Source organism: Styela clava, chromosome 3, assembly GCF_964204865.1.
Source record: "Styela clava chromosome 3, kaStyClav1.hap1.2, whole genome shotgun sequence".
In the NCBI taxonomy this organism is placed as follows: domain Eukaryota; kingdom Metazoa; phylum Chordata; class Ascidiacea; order Stolidobranchia; family Styelidae; genus Styela; species Styela clava.
Genome location: NC_135252.1, coordinates 25,054,748 through 25,068,727, shown reverse-complemented (window position 1 = coordinate 25,068,727; position 13,980 = coordinate 25,054,748). Strand labels below are relative to the sequence as shown.

The 13,980-nt window shown below is 39.2% G+C and overlaps 1 protein-coding gene across 2 annotated transcripts in view; it reads right to left on the bottom strand.

Moving 5' to 3' along the window:
* The window catches only part of LOC120342655 (angiotensin-converting enzyme-like), a 34,234-nt gene that overhangs the window by 1,998 nt on the left and 18,256 nt on the right, over window positions 1-13,980 (bottom strand). For both annotated transcript variants that reach the window (XM_078110913.1, XM_078110914.1), the window contains 15 exons: window positions 13,614-13,843; window positions 12,901-13,002; window positions 11,848-11,970; window positions 11,267-11,448; window positions 10,331-10,467; window positions 8,098-8,259; window positions 7,715-7,808; window positions 7,132-7,278; window positions 6,055-6,178; window positions 5,301-5,466; window positions 3,380-3,552; window positions 2,764-2,902; window positions 2,042-2,230; window positions 1,449-1,588; window positions 709-831 (listed from right to left, as the gene is read on the bottom strand). In XM_078110913.1, coding sequence (XP_077967039.1) covers window positions 709-831; window positions 1,449-1,588; window positions 2,042-2,230; window positions 2,764-2,902; window positions 3,380-3,552; window positions 5,301-5,466; window positions 6,055-6,178; window positions 7,132-7,278; window positions 7,715-7,808; window positions 8,098-8,259; window positions 10,331-10,467; window positions 11,267-11,448; window positions 11,848-11,970; window positions 12,901-13,002; window positions 13,614-13,843 — 2,231 coding nt within the window. The remainder of the gene's footprint in view (window positions 1-708; window positions 832-1,448; window positions 1,589-2,041; window positions 2,231-2,763; window positions 2,903-3,379; window positions 3,553-5,300; window positions 5,467-6,054; window positions 6,179-7,131; window positions 7,279-7,714; window positions 7,809-8,097; window positions 8,260-10,330; window positions 10,468-11,266; window positions 11,449-11,847; window positions 11,971-12,900; window positions 13,003-13,613; window positions 13,844-13,980) is intronic.

Sequence of the window (13,980 nt, the reverse complement as noted above, 5' to 3'; positions counted from 1 at the left end):
ACCTATGTAAGTGTGACGTAAAAGTTACATTTTATGAACAATATTTACAGTGTTACAAAAGCAAATATGAAAAACAATAAGCCTCGCACCGAAACTAAATTTAATGGCAATCTCAACAAATTCCTTGAGCTATTTTCTAGCTAAAACATCAAAATATGGTTTTAGTTTTTTAGTTTGATTGTGGCAGCATTAGACGGGCCAGATTGATTTACCTAGCTGGCCGAATTTGGCCCGCGGGCCGCACTTTGCCCATGTCCGCTCAAGACTCTTGAAAATACACGTTTTCCTGCCTGCGGTCGGACCCGCTAGCTGTTACGGTCTAACTTGGTAATTAGAAGTGTCAGATTAGGTTTGCTTTTATATATATTTTACAGTCTCATTTAGGTTTTCAATTTTTTAATTCGCAGATATATCTATTTGCTTTTTAACTCCGGTATCTTGATTTTACACTCCGTACACCACTCATCCTAGCTTTGCGTCCGCGAGAAAAGAACTTTGAGTATTTAATTCGAGTATTTAATAAGTACGATATTTTATATCTTGCCGGATTTAGCTCCGGAAACTTAACTCTACACTCCACACACCACTCATCCTAGCTGTACGAAAGCGGGAAAATAACTTCGAGTTTTTAGTTTGCAAAGAACGACGAAATAAATGTGACCGGATTTAGCTCCGTAAATAATATTCTACACTCCTTACACCACTCACCCGAGTTTCGTTCCTGCCTCAACGCTGCCGTTGAAATCACATTTGTACAATGGCCCAACATAACCCGCCTCGTCACACATGGATTTGTAGAACTGGAACTGCACGATGAAGCTCACAAAGTACCTGAAAAGGTGAAAGGAGTCAAAAATTATGAATCCGGGTATCGGGATATGATAAAATTGCACAACAAACAATGGCAATTGGGACCATATAGGCATATGATCATTACATTTATTTTATTGTGGTTTTGAACATTCGTACTGCAATCGGTACTCCCGAAGTATGTGAACCAAGATGGCGGACACAGGAACGTAGTATGTGTACCAGGTTAGAGTTAAGCTTTAATTTTATTCCAAGTTTCCAAATTTGGTTCTATTACGAGTTCGGGGACTACCCAAGTGACTCTCGTAGTATTTGTACTTGAAATTATGGCCTAACCCTAACCTGGTACACATACTACGTTCCAGTGTCCGTCATCTTGGTTCACATATTTTGGGAGTTCCCCGCAATCAATTTTGGGCAAACTCAGGATGACCCTATTCCTGACATTACAGCACTTCCGCATTCTACGGAAAAGTGTCTGAGTTGCGTCAAGTTGTTGTTAGAATTTTTGTCCTTGTTTTGTAAGAAATCGCTTTCCTCTTTAACGGCTCGGAATTTTGAGTCGAAGTCAGGTGTAAATTATCCCCAACTCCAATGCCCTACTGCGCAAAATGTTCAATAAATTAAAAGAGACATACCTGATGTAAGGAACATTATTCGAAACATGGAATTTAGCAGCTGGATCGAAATCATCTTCAGCTCTTTCCACGGGTGGAGCCACGCCCTGGTACTTGGTCCTGTATTGCCACCAGTCTTGGTTTAGATTCTTCGCTGCGGACTAAAATGATTTTTTTAAATTATGTTTCATGAAAGCGTTTTCATTCAAATTGCAGTGCTTACATTATTAAATAAGTCTAAAGAATACTGATATAAGAGTTATAAGCGATCACTTTGGACTAACGTATATGTTGTTTAAAGTAGTGTCAATGGCTATCCCTCCACTATACATGAAAAGGTAAATAAATATGGATAAATTTGTGCGAGAGGATTGCTGGACTCCTCGCCGCCGTAAGGTGGTTCGCGTAATCTTTCTTCACCCTCAAGAAATACCTATGTCACCGATCTAACCAAAATTTAACAACAAACTCACATCTTTAGTAAATACATCCCATCTGCACTTTCCAAACAAATACCCAAATGTTGAGAAAGCGATTTCCAACACCCAAGTAGGATTCTTGACTCCGAAAAAACACAAAATTTCTTCGGCCTAACCAAAATTTTATAAACTCACATCTTGACTGAATACATCCCATCTCCATTTGTCAATCAAATATCCGAATGGTAAGAAAGCGATCTTGTCTAGAGCCTGGCTCATCAAGTAGTTTATGTTGGTTTCTTTGTCGTCAGAAGGCTCCCCTATCAATCCTAGCTTGTACAAATGATCCATAGTGCTGACAGAGAGTGCCAGTGTGTCTCCAACCTGAACAAAGAGATAATATTTAATATATATTCAAAGTTAAAATAGTATAATGGATAAATTCAAAGATCTAAACTCGGTGCCTTACACCCAGTAGGATCGGAGGAAGCCCTTAATGGTCCCGAGATCATAGATAAAGGTGGAAGATGGTAATACTTCATTCTGATTGGCTGAGTTTGAATCATTAAATTTAGATGACTTGAGTCATTTCGAATCTTTGATAAATGCCGGCTCGGAATCAATTCGACTTGAGTGAATGACTCGGTTCCGGATTATAGTGTGATCTAAATCAGTGTTCCCGACGTATGTGCACCAGGTTAGGGTGAGGCCATAATTTTATTTCAATTTTGCCTATTTTAGTCCTATTACGAGTTCGGGGACTGTCTGTGTTAGCTAAGTGTCTATTTATACAACTTGATGTCAGTGTTTCTTAATGATGATCAACTTGACTAGTTGATATTCTGCCACCAGTAACCGTGGAAGTCAATACTGCATATAGTCAGAATAACTTTGTGCACTAACTATACTAAACTCACAGCCTCGTGGAATCCTGGGTTCGCACCATCCCTAAACATGACATGTTGATCCTTGTATTGCAAGAAGTATTGGATGTGACCTAACTCGTGGTGAATAGTTACGAAGTCTCCTTGGTTAACGGTCGTGCACATCTTGATTCTGAATAAGAAATAAATGATAAAATATATTGACGAATGTCATATAACAGTGTTCCTATATGTCGGTGGTTTTCAACTTTTTAGGTGTAACGGAACCACAATGAAAATTTCTCGAACAGTGGTCGCCAAACTGCGACCCGCGGGCCAAATTCTGAGGTATATTTAATAATTGAGCTGTGTTATTCACTCTAACAAAATCAGACACATGGACTTAAAGATGTACGAGATCAGCAATCCTCTCGCAGATAAATATCTTTCACAGGATTCGAATCCACTCAGCATAATCAGCGATACACATGTGTACACAACCAGTTATTAACACTGGTTGGAAGAAATCTTTGAACCCCGATTCACGGGTCAAGTCGAATCATGGGCCAATCCCACGACTTACGGGGTTCGGACCTTCGAACCTATGTATGGTAATTGAGTTGTAATGGCAAGGGTATTCCTAACGCTTAGCATAATGAGCCAACACTACCTGAAATCCTTCCTGTTGTAGAAATCCCATGCAGAGGCGTGGCAGACGACATCTCGTCCATCAGTTGGTTTCGTTAGCATGCTTTCATCCCAGAATTCCTGCGGCACAGGTATCAATCCCATGTCTCGGAAAAAATCGTCGGCAACCTGGAACATCTTGTCTGCGTTCCAGCCCTGTGGTGAACAAGAAACTTAAAATATATGAACACTAAGACTGAATGTCATATAAGGGGTTCCCCAATTGCAGGGATACTTTAGTTAGATCATTGTAACCAAGGCGACCATTCACCTAATTTTATGTGCTAATTATTCAAATAAATCATCACAAAATAAAAAGAGAGCAATGCTCAATTATATGGACACAAAGTCCAAAACAAGTACTTTTCATACCGTACCTACCGGAACAATTTATCTCAGAGTTCCGCGTAGCTTTGCGTCAAAAAAAAATATAGGGGAATATTGGACGAAATAACAGATATCATAGGATTCATTAAAAATCTAGGAATAAATTAAATAGCCCTCTAGCGAAAAACACAATCTTTAATCACTGAAATTTTTTAGCCAATTGGTCCATTAGTGAATTAGAAAAGCCTTGTTTTCACAAAAACAGGAAGAAAAATACCAACAAGAACGACAACAACAACATATTAGCAAAACGATCCAGAAGTCTACTCCGTGTCCCAAAGCTCTGTGACAATACAAGAACGCAGCATGATATAGGATAGAATAGGATTTACATATTTATCCCGGGGAGAGGAAAGCCGATAAGACGGCTTATCCATATGGCGGATGGTGGTGGAGGAAGCCGTAACCGACCAGCGGTTACGTGAACCACCCAACGACGGCGAGGAGTCCAGCAATCCTCTCGCACATAACCATCCCTGTATGGGATTCGAACCTGCGAACCCACGCAGAGTAATTAGAGGTGCGGTGGCGAGCGTATTCCTAACGCTTAGCCCGTTGAGCCACACCGCCGCGCATGAAAACATGAACGTTATAATTACTAGTGTATGCAAGCTTCAATATCATGAGACGTTCAAATAAATTTGGGATAGCGATACAAATCCCATCCTACTTGCTGCGATGTCACGAGCTGCAGATTATCTATCTACTGAACCCGCGTGATTTTTTATCATTTCAAAAGAAAATCAGGCAAAGTTGACAGTGCTTTTATTATACATAATTTCGAACTTCAAAGGGCATAAACTACACGTCAACGATCATTAAATTGCTTTTTATTTAAAGACAATTTTTTTTTTTTCGGCGACGGTACTTTTGAACCCATGTGTATATCCGCGGGTTCAATCTATATGCGGGTGCTAAAACCCATGGGTTAGGGTTAGTATGGGTTCAAATATCCGTAAAACAAAACAAAAATATTCCATAGGTGCAATAGTATGCAGGTGCAATTGTCATGGGTTCAAATGTAATGGAACCATTTTCTCGTGTAAGTGCGCCGTATGGTTTTCCCCTGATAATTTAGAGCCATACAAACATAAAGTTTGAGAACCGCTGGCCTAAACATCTCCAGTTTAAATTCCATGCCCACTACCTCACTCATGGATTAATAAATTGTGTAGGCAACGTGGGACCTGAATGATTTCAGCCTTTCCAAGTAATATGAGGTGTACTTGGGCATTGCGTACTAAACTGCAAGTCCTTTATTACTGTTCACGTCCTACTTCGTGTGTGTCAGTTGCCACAATGATGCTTGAACGAGATCGTTTTATAAATGATTGCATAATGTAGTTCCCACAAAATAGCCAGTATTTTTGTGTAGTGTATGATTAACCCATACCTTGTTTTGTCTGAAGGAGTTAGACTATGCTCTAACGAAAGCTCAAAAATATATTAGCTATTCCGTGAAAAGAGATCCTGCTAATTTTATTTTCCAAATGATAGTTACACAAAAATGCATCTACCTGCTCAATCATTGCTGCTGTTGCATCAGGTCTTACTTTTCCCGGGAATGGTTCGACAATTTCATAAATATTCGCCCAGTCTTGTGCCCACATGTTGCCGAGAATATGAGCTGGAATTGGGCCTCGGAGGTTGATGACAGTGTCGCCGTACTTTTGGTAGAGTCGCCTGTAAATAATGGAGTTATGCGCAGATCTGGATTAAAAATTGAAGCAATATAGCGCACGGGTTGGCGACCTTTAGCATCGTTAAAACCATTTGGCATTTTTTTGATCAAAATGAATTCTACTCTAAGAAGATTGCCGAGTGCTGGCATATAGGGTAATAAGGAAATGGGGCATCACTGAGATTTTAGTGGCCAAATCAATTTTAACATTGCCTTAATGTTTAAAAAAATAATTTGACTTGATCTGATTTTTGCTTATTTTTTGTTTTCAAGTATCCTTTTAACCTCTCTTCAAAATTTGTAGAGACGAGATCGGTTTCCAAAAAATGATGAGAATCAATCATAACTTGGTACTCCATAGGGGATGAATACTAAAACTAACGCATTTCGCGATTTTTCTTGTCACTTTGTTTTATTTTGTCAAACGATGCATTTGAAGTTTCGTTTGCATAGTTCAAATAAGTTTTAAATTTATTTTGGATTTCTTCTTTTATTTGGAATGACTGGACCGCTGTAATTTTTAGGTTTTGTGTACGGACCTTTGAAAATAGTAGAGTAGCCCTGCCCTATAACACGTGAAGTCACCTTACCTTCTAACATACGCATGTAAACTTTCATACAAAGGCAGAACTTCCTGCCAGACCTCTTCCAACTGTTCATCAAAGTTTGGTGTTTCGTACGCTGATCTCCAGTACGCACCCATGTCGTCGTAGTCTGTGAAAAGAAAAAAAGAATATCGGAGTGGTTGGAAGGGGCGCAGTCAAGAATCTTCAAGAGGGTTTAAGGGGTCATTTTTGTAAATTGCTCATCTGAGGAAGTCTGATTTTGGTCAGACAAATTGTTAGAGAAATATATATTTGTATTAGTGCGCAGCAGGACTTTTGATTTGCATGTTAGGGCTTATGGGAGTTCTAAAATTTCTAATTGGTAAGTTAGACTGTAATAGCTAGCGTGTCCAGCCGGAGGCTGTGTGTTTTCAAGAGTCCGAAATGCATTTCAAGCAACGAAAAATTTGCTATGCGTGATACAGGAATATTCTGTAGTCGCAAAGTTCTTCAAGTTGTTCGTCGAGACACAGGTGGGTCCCAATGAGAATACAACAAAAAATGGCCCTGGAGTATTTATTGGGCCCACAGTGAGATTGAACCAAGGTTTGAATAAATTGACGCAATGATTAGTTTTGTCATTGATACTTTTACTTTTTTATGATACTCGAAATTGGGTACTCCTGAAGTATGCGCACCAAGATGTCGCACAACCTGGACCCTAACCTTGTACACAACCTGAGTTCAGGTTGTGCGCCATTTTGGTGCGCATACTTTGGAAGATCCCGAAATTGTTAATAAAAGTCTTGAGGGCCTTTTCTTTTGACTTTCGGTGGCAAAGGAATAAAGTTTAAAAACAACTAGATCACAGCGATTTTCAAACATTTTAGGCCACGCCCCTTTTTCCGAATTTGTCAGGTCTCGCGCCCTCCTTAAAAATAACTAGCTAGAAATAAGCTACAAATAACTGATAAAAAGGCGAAAGTATGTTTTATTAAAAAAAACACGTTGAAAATACGTGGGCAAGATCAAATCTGAAAAATATATTTTTTTAAGCTTCACGCCCCCTCAAAAAATTGTCTACCCCCCGTTTTAAGACCCCTGGACTACAATATCACTCACTGTTTAACACCGCAGCTTCGTTGCTCAGCTCTACGTATCGTTCAAAGTTCTGTCTGGTTTCTCCAGCAGATATGGCATCGCGCCAACCTAACCAGGCATCCCGGAGATCGTTGTAGTTACGAGAAGTCGCCATAATTGCAGTCAGATCTTAAAATTTTGAACAATGTATGTTTAGAATCGATTGAAATTAAGAAAAAGAAAAACTGTGAAGTTGTTTGGTGTTTTTTATAATTATTGATGCCAGAGCAAGGGTTGGTCGTTTTTTGACCTTTTTAGGTTTTTGTCGAAATTTCGAAACCTGGTATTTATGATGAGTACTCGAGATATTAACAAGTCGGAAGTTAACCGAAAAAATTAAAGAAAAGTGTGAGATCAATTAGCGTTTCTGCAACACTCTGCTTTTCCTTATCAACTGTATACTTGTGTGATTTTCCGGATTTGATGATACAAACTTGGGGCTTAAAAGACCACATTATTCGACTGTTAATATATATATTCTAGCGTGTAGTTGGTGTCGTCCAGGTCACGGCTGTTGCAATCCGCGACTCCCGGTTTAAGCCCTCCATTCATTACTGCTACTCACCCGGGTCTAATGGGACACATGTGTCTGATCCGCCGAGCCCACAAACAGTTGATGTGCTGTAATGAGTCTGCATCGCTGCGTTGACATCGGAGAGCTGAAAGGGAATATTTTAATGTCATCTGGTGATCCACAATAGAAACTTGCCCTAAAGAGGGATAAATAAAGCACCCACTGATACCCAAAAAAATCTTGGTAAAATTCTCTACAGTCTTACTTCGCTAACGAAGTTATCCAATCTATACAAGCGCGCATTTCAAGCTATCTCGGTTGGTTCATTCGGTGAAAGGATTATTGATAGCAAGTCAGGAAAAGTCAGTTTTTAGTTAATTGTTTCAAGAATAGAGCAAATTGATGTTGGAAAATGTACGTTCCTATTAAGTTACCTCTTTCAGTTTATCTCCAGGCAAAGCCCCGGTTCCTAAGTCACTCATTTTCTTGATCAGCCGAGCAGTCGTGGGGTCGTCAGTGACCTCTTTGTCGTCGTATTGTTTGGCTGCGACTCCTTGCTCAGCGTAGAACGTCGCCATTGCTTGGGATTTCAATTGCTGTTAATATTAAAAGAGTTTTTGTTTAAGGGTACGTTTCCAACAAGGAAAAATTTTCTCGTTTTTGAGTTGAATTTTCATTTGTATTTGATGTAGTGTTACTAATAGATAGTTGTTTATTTTTACCATGATATTTATTTATGCACACATTATAATTACGTAAACTGTACAAAAGCGGGATTGCGACTTGCGCATAACACCAGCTGAAGATCCATTATTATGAAAAAATTCTTTATTAGGGCTTTGATTGAAAATGGAAGCTAGTGTCGTAATATGAAGGGGCTCACGTGGAGTCTGACGAGGAATGGCTGAGGGCATCTACAGGGGTGATTTACATAATGTAAGCAATAACGGAGCTAACACAATTGATTGATTGAAGAAGGTTGTCAGTGGGGCGCCTAGAGAGATAAACGAGGGAAGTGTCTGTTTAAATTGTAATCTCATGCGATGTTCGTCAATTGCTGTTGAAATTGGGGTTTTTGATTAAAGTCACGCTTTTAACCGGAAAATAAATCCTCGTCTAGAAAGGAATTTCTTGGCCTTGGAGAGGAATTTTGTAATATTGCCATTGCTAGTGATTAGGGTTGGATTATCCGGATAGCGATTAACCGGATAACCGGTTAACCAAGAGTTATTTTGCTATCTGATATCCGGATATTATTGTGACGGTTAACCGGATAATAGAGCAGTATAAATAATACATATGCGCGGCTAGCGATTTTTATATTTTTTTGTTGAGTGGCGACTGACATCTCCCAGAGCATATAATAACAACTTTTTCCACTCTAATCTGCCTATATATATTTTAGCCATCCGTAGAATCAGTGGCGTAGCAAGACTCTCGTTTCTGCGGCTTACATTTCTAAATTCTATTCGTTTGGGCCCCTTTTCGCTGTGGGCCCTCCCGCGACCGCGGGGGTTGCGGGGGTGGATGCTACGCCACTGCGTAGAATGCTGGAGTGAACTTCACTATTACATCACAAAACACGCAGAACAAATGTGAATATTGCGCTTATTAGAAGAGCTCATTCCTTTATAAAGTTAGATTCGAACCGGAAGTGCAGTTTAAGCAAGACTAACTACGAATTCAGTTGAAAAGTATTGGTTGGGTGGGTGTGAGTTTGTTGCTTTTTTGTCGGGTGTGGCTTTTAGTTGTTGCGTGTATTGAAGTAACGCATATCATCATGAAGTAAACCAGTTTAAATTTCGAGGACTTATTTCACAATACTTCCGATTCCATGTAATCTGTGTAGCATTTTAAAATTTTGGGTACACAACCGTGCTTGCTTTTAACTTTGGTATATATGTTTTTTCAAATTTCCTTGTATCAATCGAATCAATAGATATTCCAGCCGAAATAAATCTATTCTATCTATGTCAGGTGTATGTTAAACTAATTGAACCTAAAAGCTTAAATAAATGGTCATCGTGAGTCTGCGACACCAAAATTTAGTACGAGTAAAAATATAAAGAAAGTATGCTCTAGGTCTAGACAGAAAAAAACTTCCAAAAAATTTAACAATAAAAAAAGGAATAATATAGATTATTACATAGGATTTGAATATGAGAAAATAACTTAGCAGTGGAGGGAAAGACAATTAGGACACAGTATTTAAAACAATGTTTCACTATATTATTCAGCTGCAATTCTGTACGATTACAGAGCTTAAATTTTTATTTATTGACACATGCAACATCAAAATGCACGATCATTTTTATTCGAGAAAAATAATACATATGTACGTATTTACAATAGAACTGTGTGGTGATTTTTAGTCAATTCGCCGCAAAAATCTTGTAAAATCGGTTCTCTGAAATTAGCAGTAACTATCCGGTTAACCGGATAGTTAAAATACGAAATACCCGGATATATCCGTTATCCGGATAGTATAAATTATAGGTATCCGAACTAACCCTAGTAGTGATTTTAGTTGCTGGTAATATGAAAAGGGTTTCATATTTTACGAAAAGAGTAATAGATCCCATCCCAATTTTGCAAGTTATCACCCCGTACATGACACAGTGAATCAGCCGGAATGGCCCAAATTCAAATCCATACCCTTCCACTTACGCTTTCTGCTTGCGTATCCTCATTGATGTTGGTGTTGTAATTCCACTCGGCAACAACGGCATCATAGAACACACTTTCCGCCTGAGTGTTCTGGGTGTCCACAAATGCAGCAGCTCCCGAAGCGTCCTTGAATCCCTCTATAAGTAGAAATAAGAGTACAATGTTTAAATGTATGGATTCAAAAGCCGAGCTATCGATACCGGTAAGGACTTGAATGAGCACTGACGGTGGATAGGAAGGTCGCTATCGGTAACAGTAACGACTCAGCTGGGCACCAACTGTGGACACGAAGTTAGTTATCGGTAACGGTGAGGCTGAGAACCGAGTGTGGATAGGAAGGCAACCTATTGATACCTGTAAGTAGAGTTGGGCATTTCGAATCGAATGGTTATTTATTCGAATCAGTTAAGAGCTGTGTTTCAAAACGCCGCCATCTTTTTTTTTCCGCCAATGGTCAGGGTGAATATCACAATTTTTTTTATTGAAGCCATATTTTTTCAACGCTATTCTGACATATGACTATTTTCTGTAGTGATTTATTGATAAAACGTTTTTCTATTGTGTGTGAACGCTTAGCAATCTGTCTTAGGGATGTATTCTATGTTTTCAGTAATTCATTTGTTGACAAGACCAATTGCAATTAAAAAGGCGCATACAATTACGTATCTCTCATTGACTCCCAAAAAATATTACAAAAAAAATATTCGATTCAATTCTGAAATTATCAGTTATTCGAAAATGCCCAGCCCTACCTGTAAGGCATTAGCGGAGAACCGAGTAAGGACACGAAAGTCGCTATCGTTACGAAAATGTCACAGCAGATCACTGACACTGGACAAGAAAGGTGGGGGCTATCGGTAACGGTACGGCCTCAGCTTAGCACCAAGTGTGGATACAAAGGTCGCTACTGGTAACGGTGAGGTACTTGCTACTTACTTGGTCTCCAATCCGTTTCAGCCCATCCCAAAACGTCTCCATTCATTTCGTTCTGTTCTTTCAACCAGGCGGTCAACGGCGCAAAATATTCCTGCAAGGGCAGTGTCGACATTTCCCGAGTCCCTGTCAGCTGGAACATCGCTTCAGGCCATTCCAAACTTGATCCAAGCTTAAGCATGTCGCTAGAGATAAATGAAATTATCTTATGATGTTTTTTAAAACATATTTTGGCTTCGGAATGGGATCTAGACCAGATTTTCAATCATTTGGGGCCGCAGACATCTGTTTGTGAATCTTTTGTTAGATGGACACCCATCCTATACCCTATAAATTTCTGTGCCTAAGCAACGAGGAAGGATACTGTTTGTTTTGACAAAATAAAATTCATGAAAGTCCGAATCAATTCATACAAAGATGATAGGGTAACGGCTATTCAATAAGATTATGATCTATACCTCCCTCCCATAACCCCCTCTCGCAAGTCCACCTGCTGTCAGTCAACTATCTTATACAAAAGATAATTTGTTTTTAGAATTTTAAATCTCATAACTGGTTGTGTTCGATATACCTACATTTCTTACCCGAGTTTCTGGCCGGCTTCCTTTGACTTGTAGAAATCACATTTGTACAAAGGTCCTTGATGGTTCGCCTCGTTGCACATCGCTTGATAGAATTGAAACTGGATGACAAAACTCACAAAGTATCTGAAACGGATTTTAAAATGTGAGTAATTGTGCCCAAATTCGAGCTTGGGTTCGAATTCCATGTCCGTCACTTCATTTGAGGTGTATATTTGGTACTCCCGTAGTATGTCTACAAGGTTAGGACTAATTTTATTCCGATTTTCCATATTTTAGTTCTATTACGAGTTCGGCGACTGTCTGTGTTAGTCAAGTGAATATACCCCCTGTCCATACGTTTCGGTCCCTTAACAAAACTTTATGTAGAGTAAGCGAACAAAATTAGATACTTCCATATTGTTACACAAACATACACGGAGCGCCGTATTTTTAGTGGGGTGTTGTTACACCTTCAAGCGCAAGGCTCTAGGCAAGCACCTAATGCCATGTAAGAGGCTATTATTACTTAAGAGATTTTTTAATGCCATTACTCAAACAAATTTCGAATAAAACATATAATTTTGAATAGGAAGCTTCATGTCTTTCCCTCCGAACAAGATAGAAGCCAATATTTTTTAAGAGTTACTCATTTCCGACATTGCTCCCTTCCTGAATTTATTACACCCTGGTGTGCATGGGGTTTGAATCCAATCCAATATTGTATACCTAATCAGCTGACGTTTAACGCTCTAACCCTGCTCGTGCAACTATTTATCGCAGTGGGCCAAAACTACAAAAGATGATGACACTGTGGGCCAAACCATCCTGTTCTTAATCCCATCATAGCCCCAATAGAGTAATATCACGTTAATGAATCCTAGTCAAACGAAATTTCATCTGGGTGTGACGTGGCACCACGTCCTATTAGAAAAAGCATTAAAAATAATGCGATATAAAGTCTTAACAAGTCACCTAAATGAGTTTGATGGGCCGTACTGTGGCTCGATGGGCCGTAAGCTGCGCGCTTCTGCTCTAGTCACTAAGCCATAGCGTTCACAAAACACAGTAACAAACCTAATATACGGAGTGTTCCCTGGAATGTGATACTTCGCACCTGGATCAAAGTCAATGGCGTCTGATCTTTCCACAGGAGGAACGATACCTTGATATTCAAGTCTGAAAAATGAGAATAAGTCAGCAACTTTTACAGTGGTTTAAAATGGCTGTGGAGTGTAGAGCATTCTTCGTGCCCAGGAGTCGAATGAAAAGGAAAATATATATAACATATACATGTCCAATCTTGAACTATTCAAACTGTATTGAGTGCAAGTTGTACGTATCACTTGCTAAGGAACCATTGGATATTGGACAAATTTCGGAAACAAAGTCAGGGGGGAATAAGGAGATATAACGTAAAAAACAAATGACGAAATGTATCGAAAAAGGGTGGGAACCACTACGTTTCACAGTAAAGATACTCATAGGGACTATTTGTAATATCGATTAAAACAGGGAGAAGGTGTTAGCCAAACAGTACCGATGAAACCCTTCATCCCATCCTCTCCCTACTACACCAAACTCCGCTTCCATTTGTTGTCCAATCCTAAATTGCACTTTTCTACAGTTTATATTGTGTCCAAAAATATTATGCCAATAAGTTTAAAATAGCACGATATCACACACAGATACAAAGTGAAATTCTCTCTCCTCCGTGGAAAATTTTTCTACGACGGAGAAAAAAGTGCACAAAGCAATGTTTCAGCTGGCCAGTACAGCATAAAACCCACCTTAATTCATCCCATTTGCTTTGGTATTGACTTTTTGGAGTTGAACCGTCCATGACACCCCATCTCCACTTATCAATAAGATATCCGAAAGGAAGGAACGCAATTTTTTCCAACGCTTGGTTTAGAAGATAATTGATATCGGCATCAAGATCGTCGTCCACAGAATCGAGGAGCTGAATCTCTTGCAAATGAGCTGGTGTGCTTACTGATAGAGACAACGTGTCTCCCACCTAGAAAAAAAAAAAAAAAAATGGATTTTTATGCGATGCTTTATTCACGAATTTTGATTTTAGAGAAGCTCTGTGGAAGTAGATTCTGATATCTAATAATATCTTAAAGAAATTGCTTTACAGACATACTTTGCTGT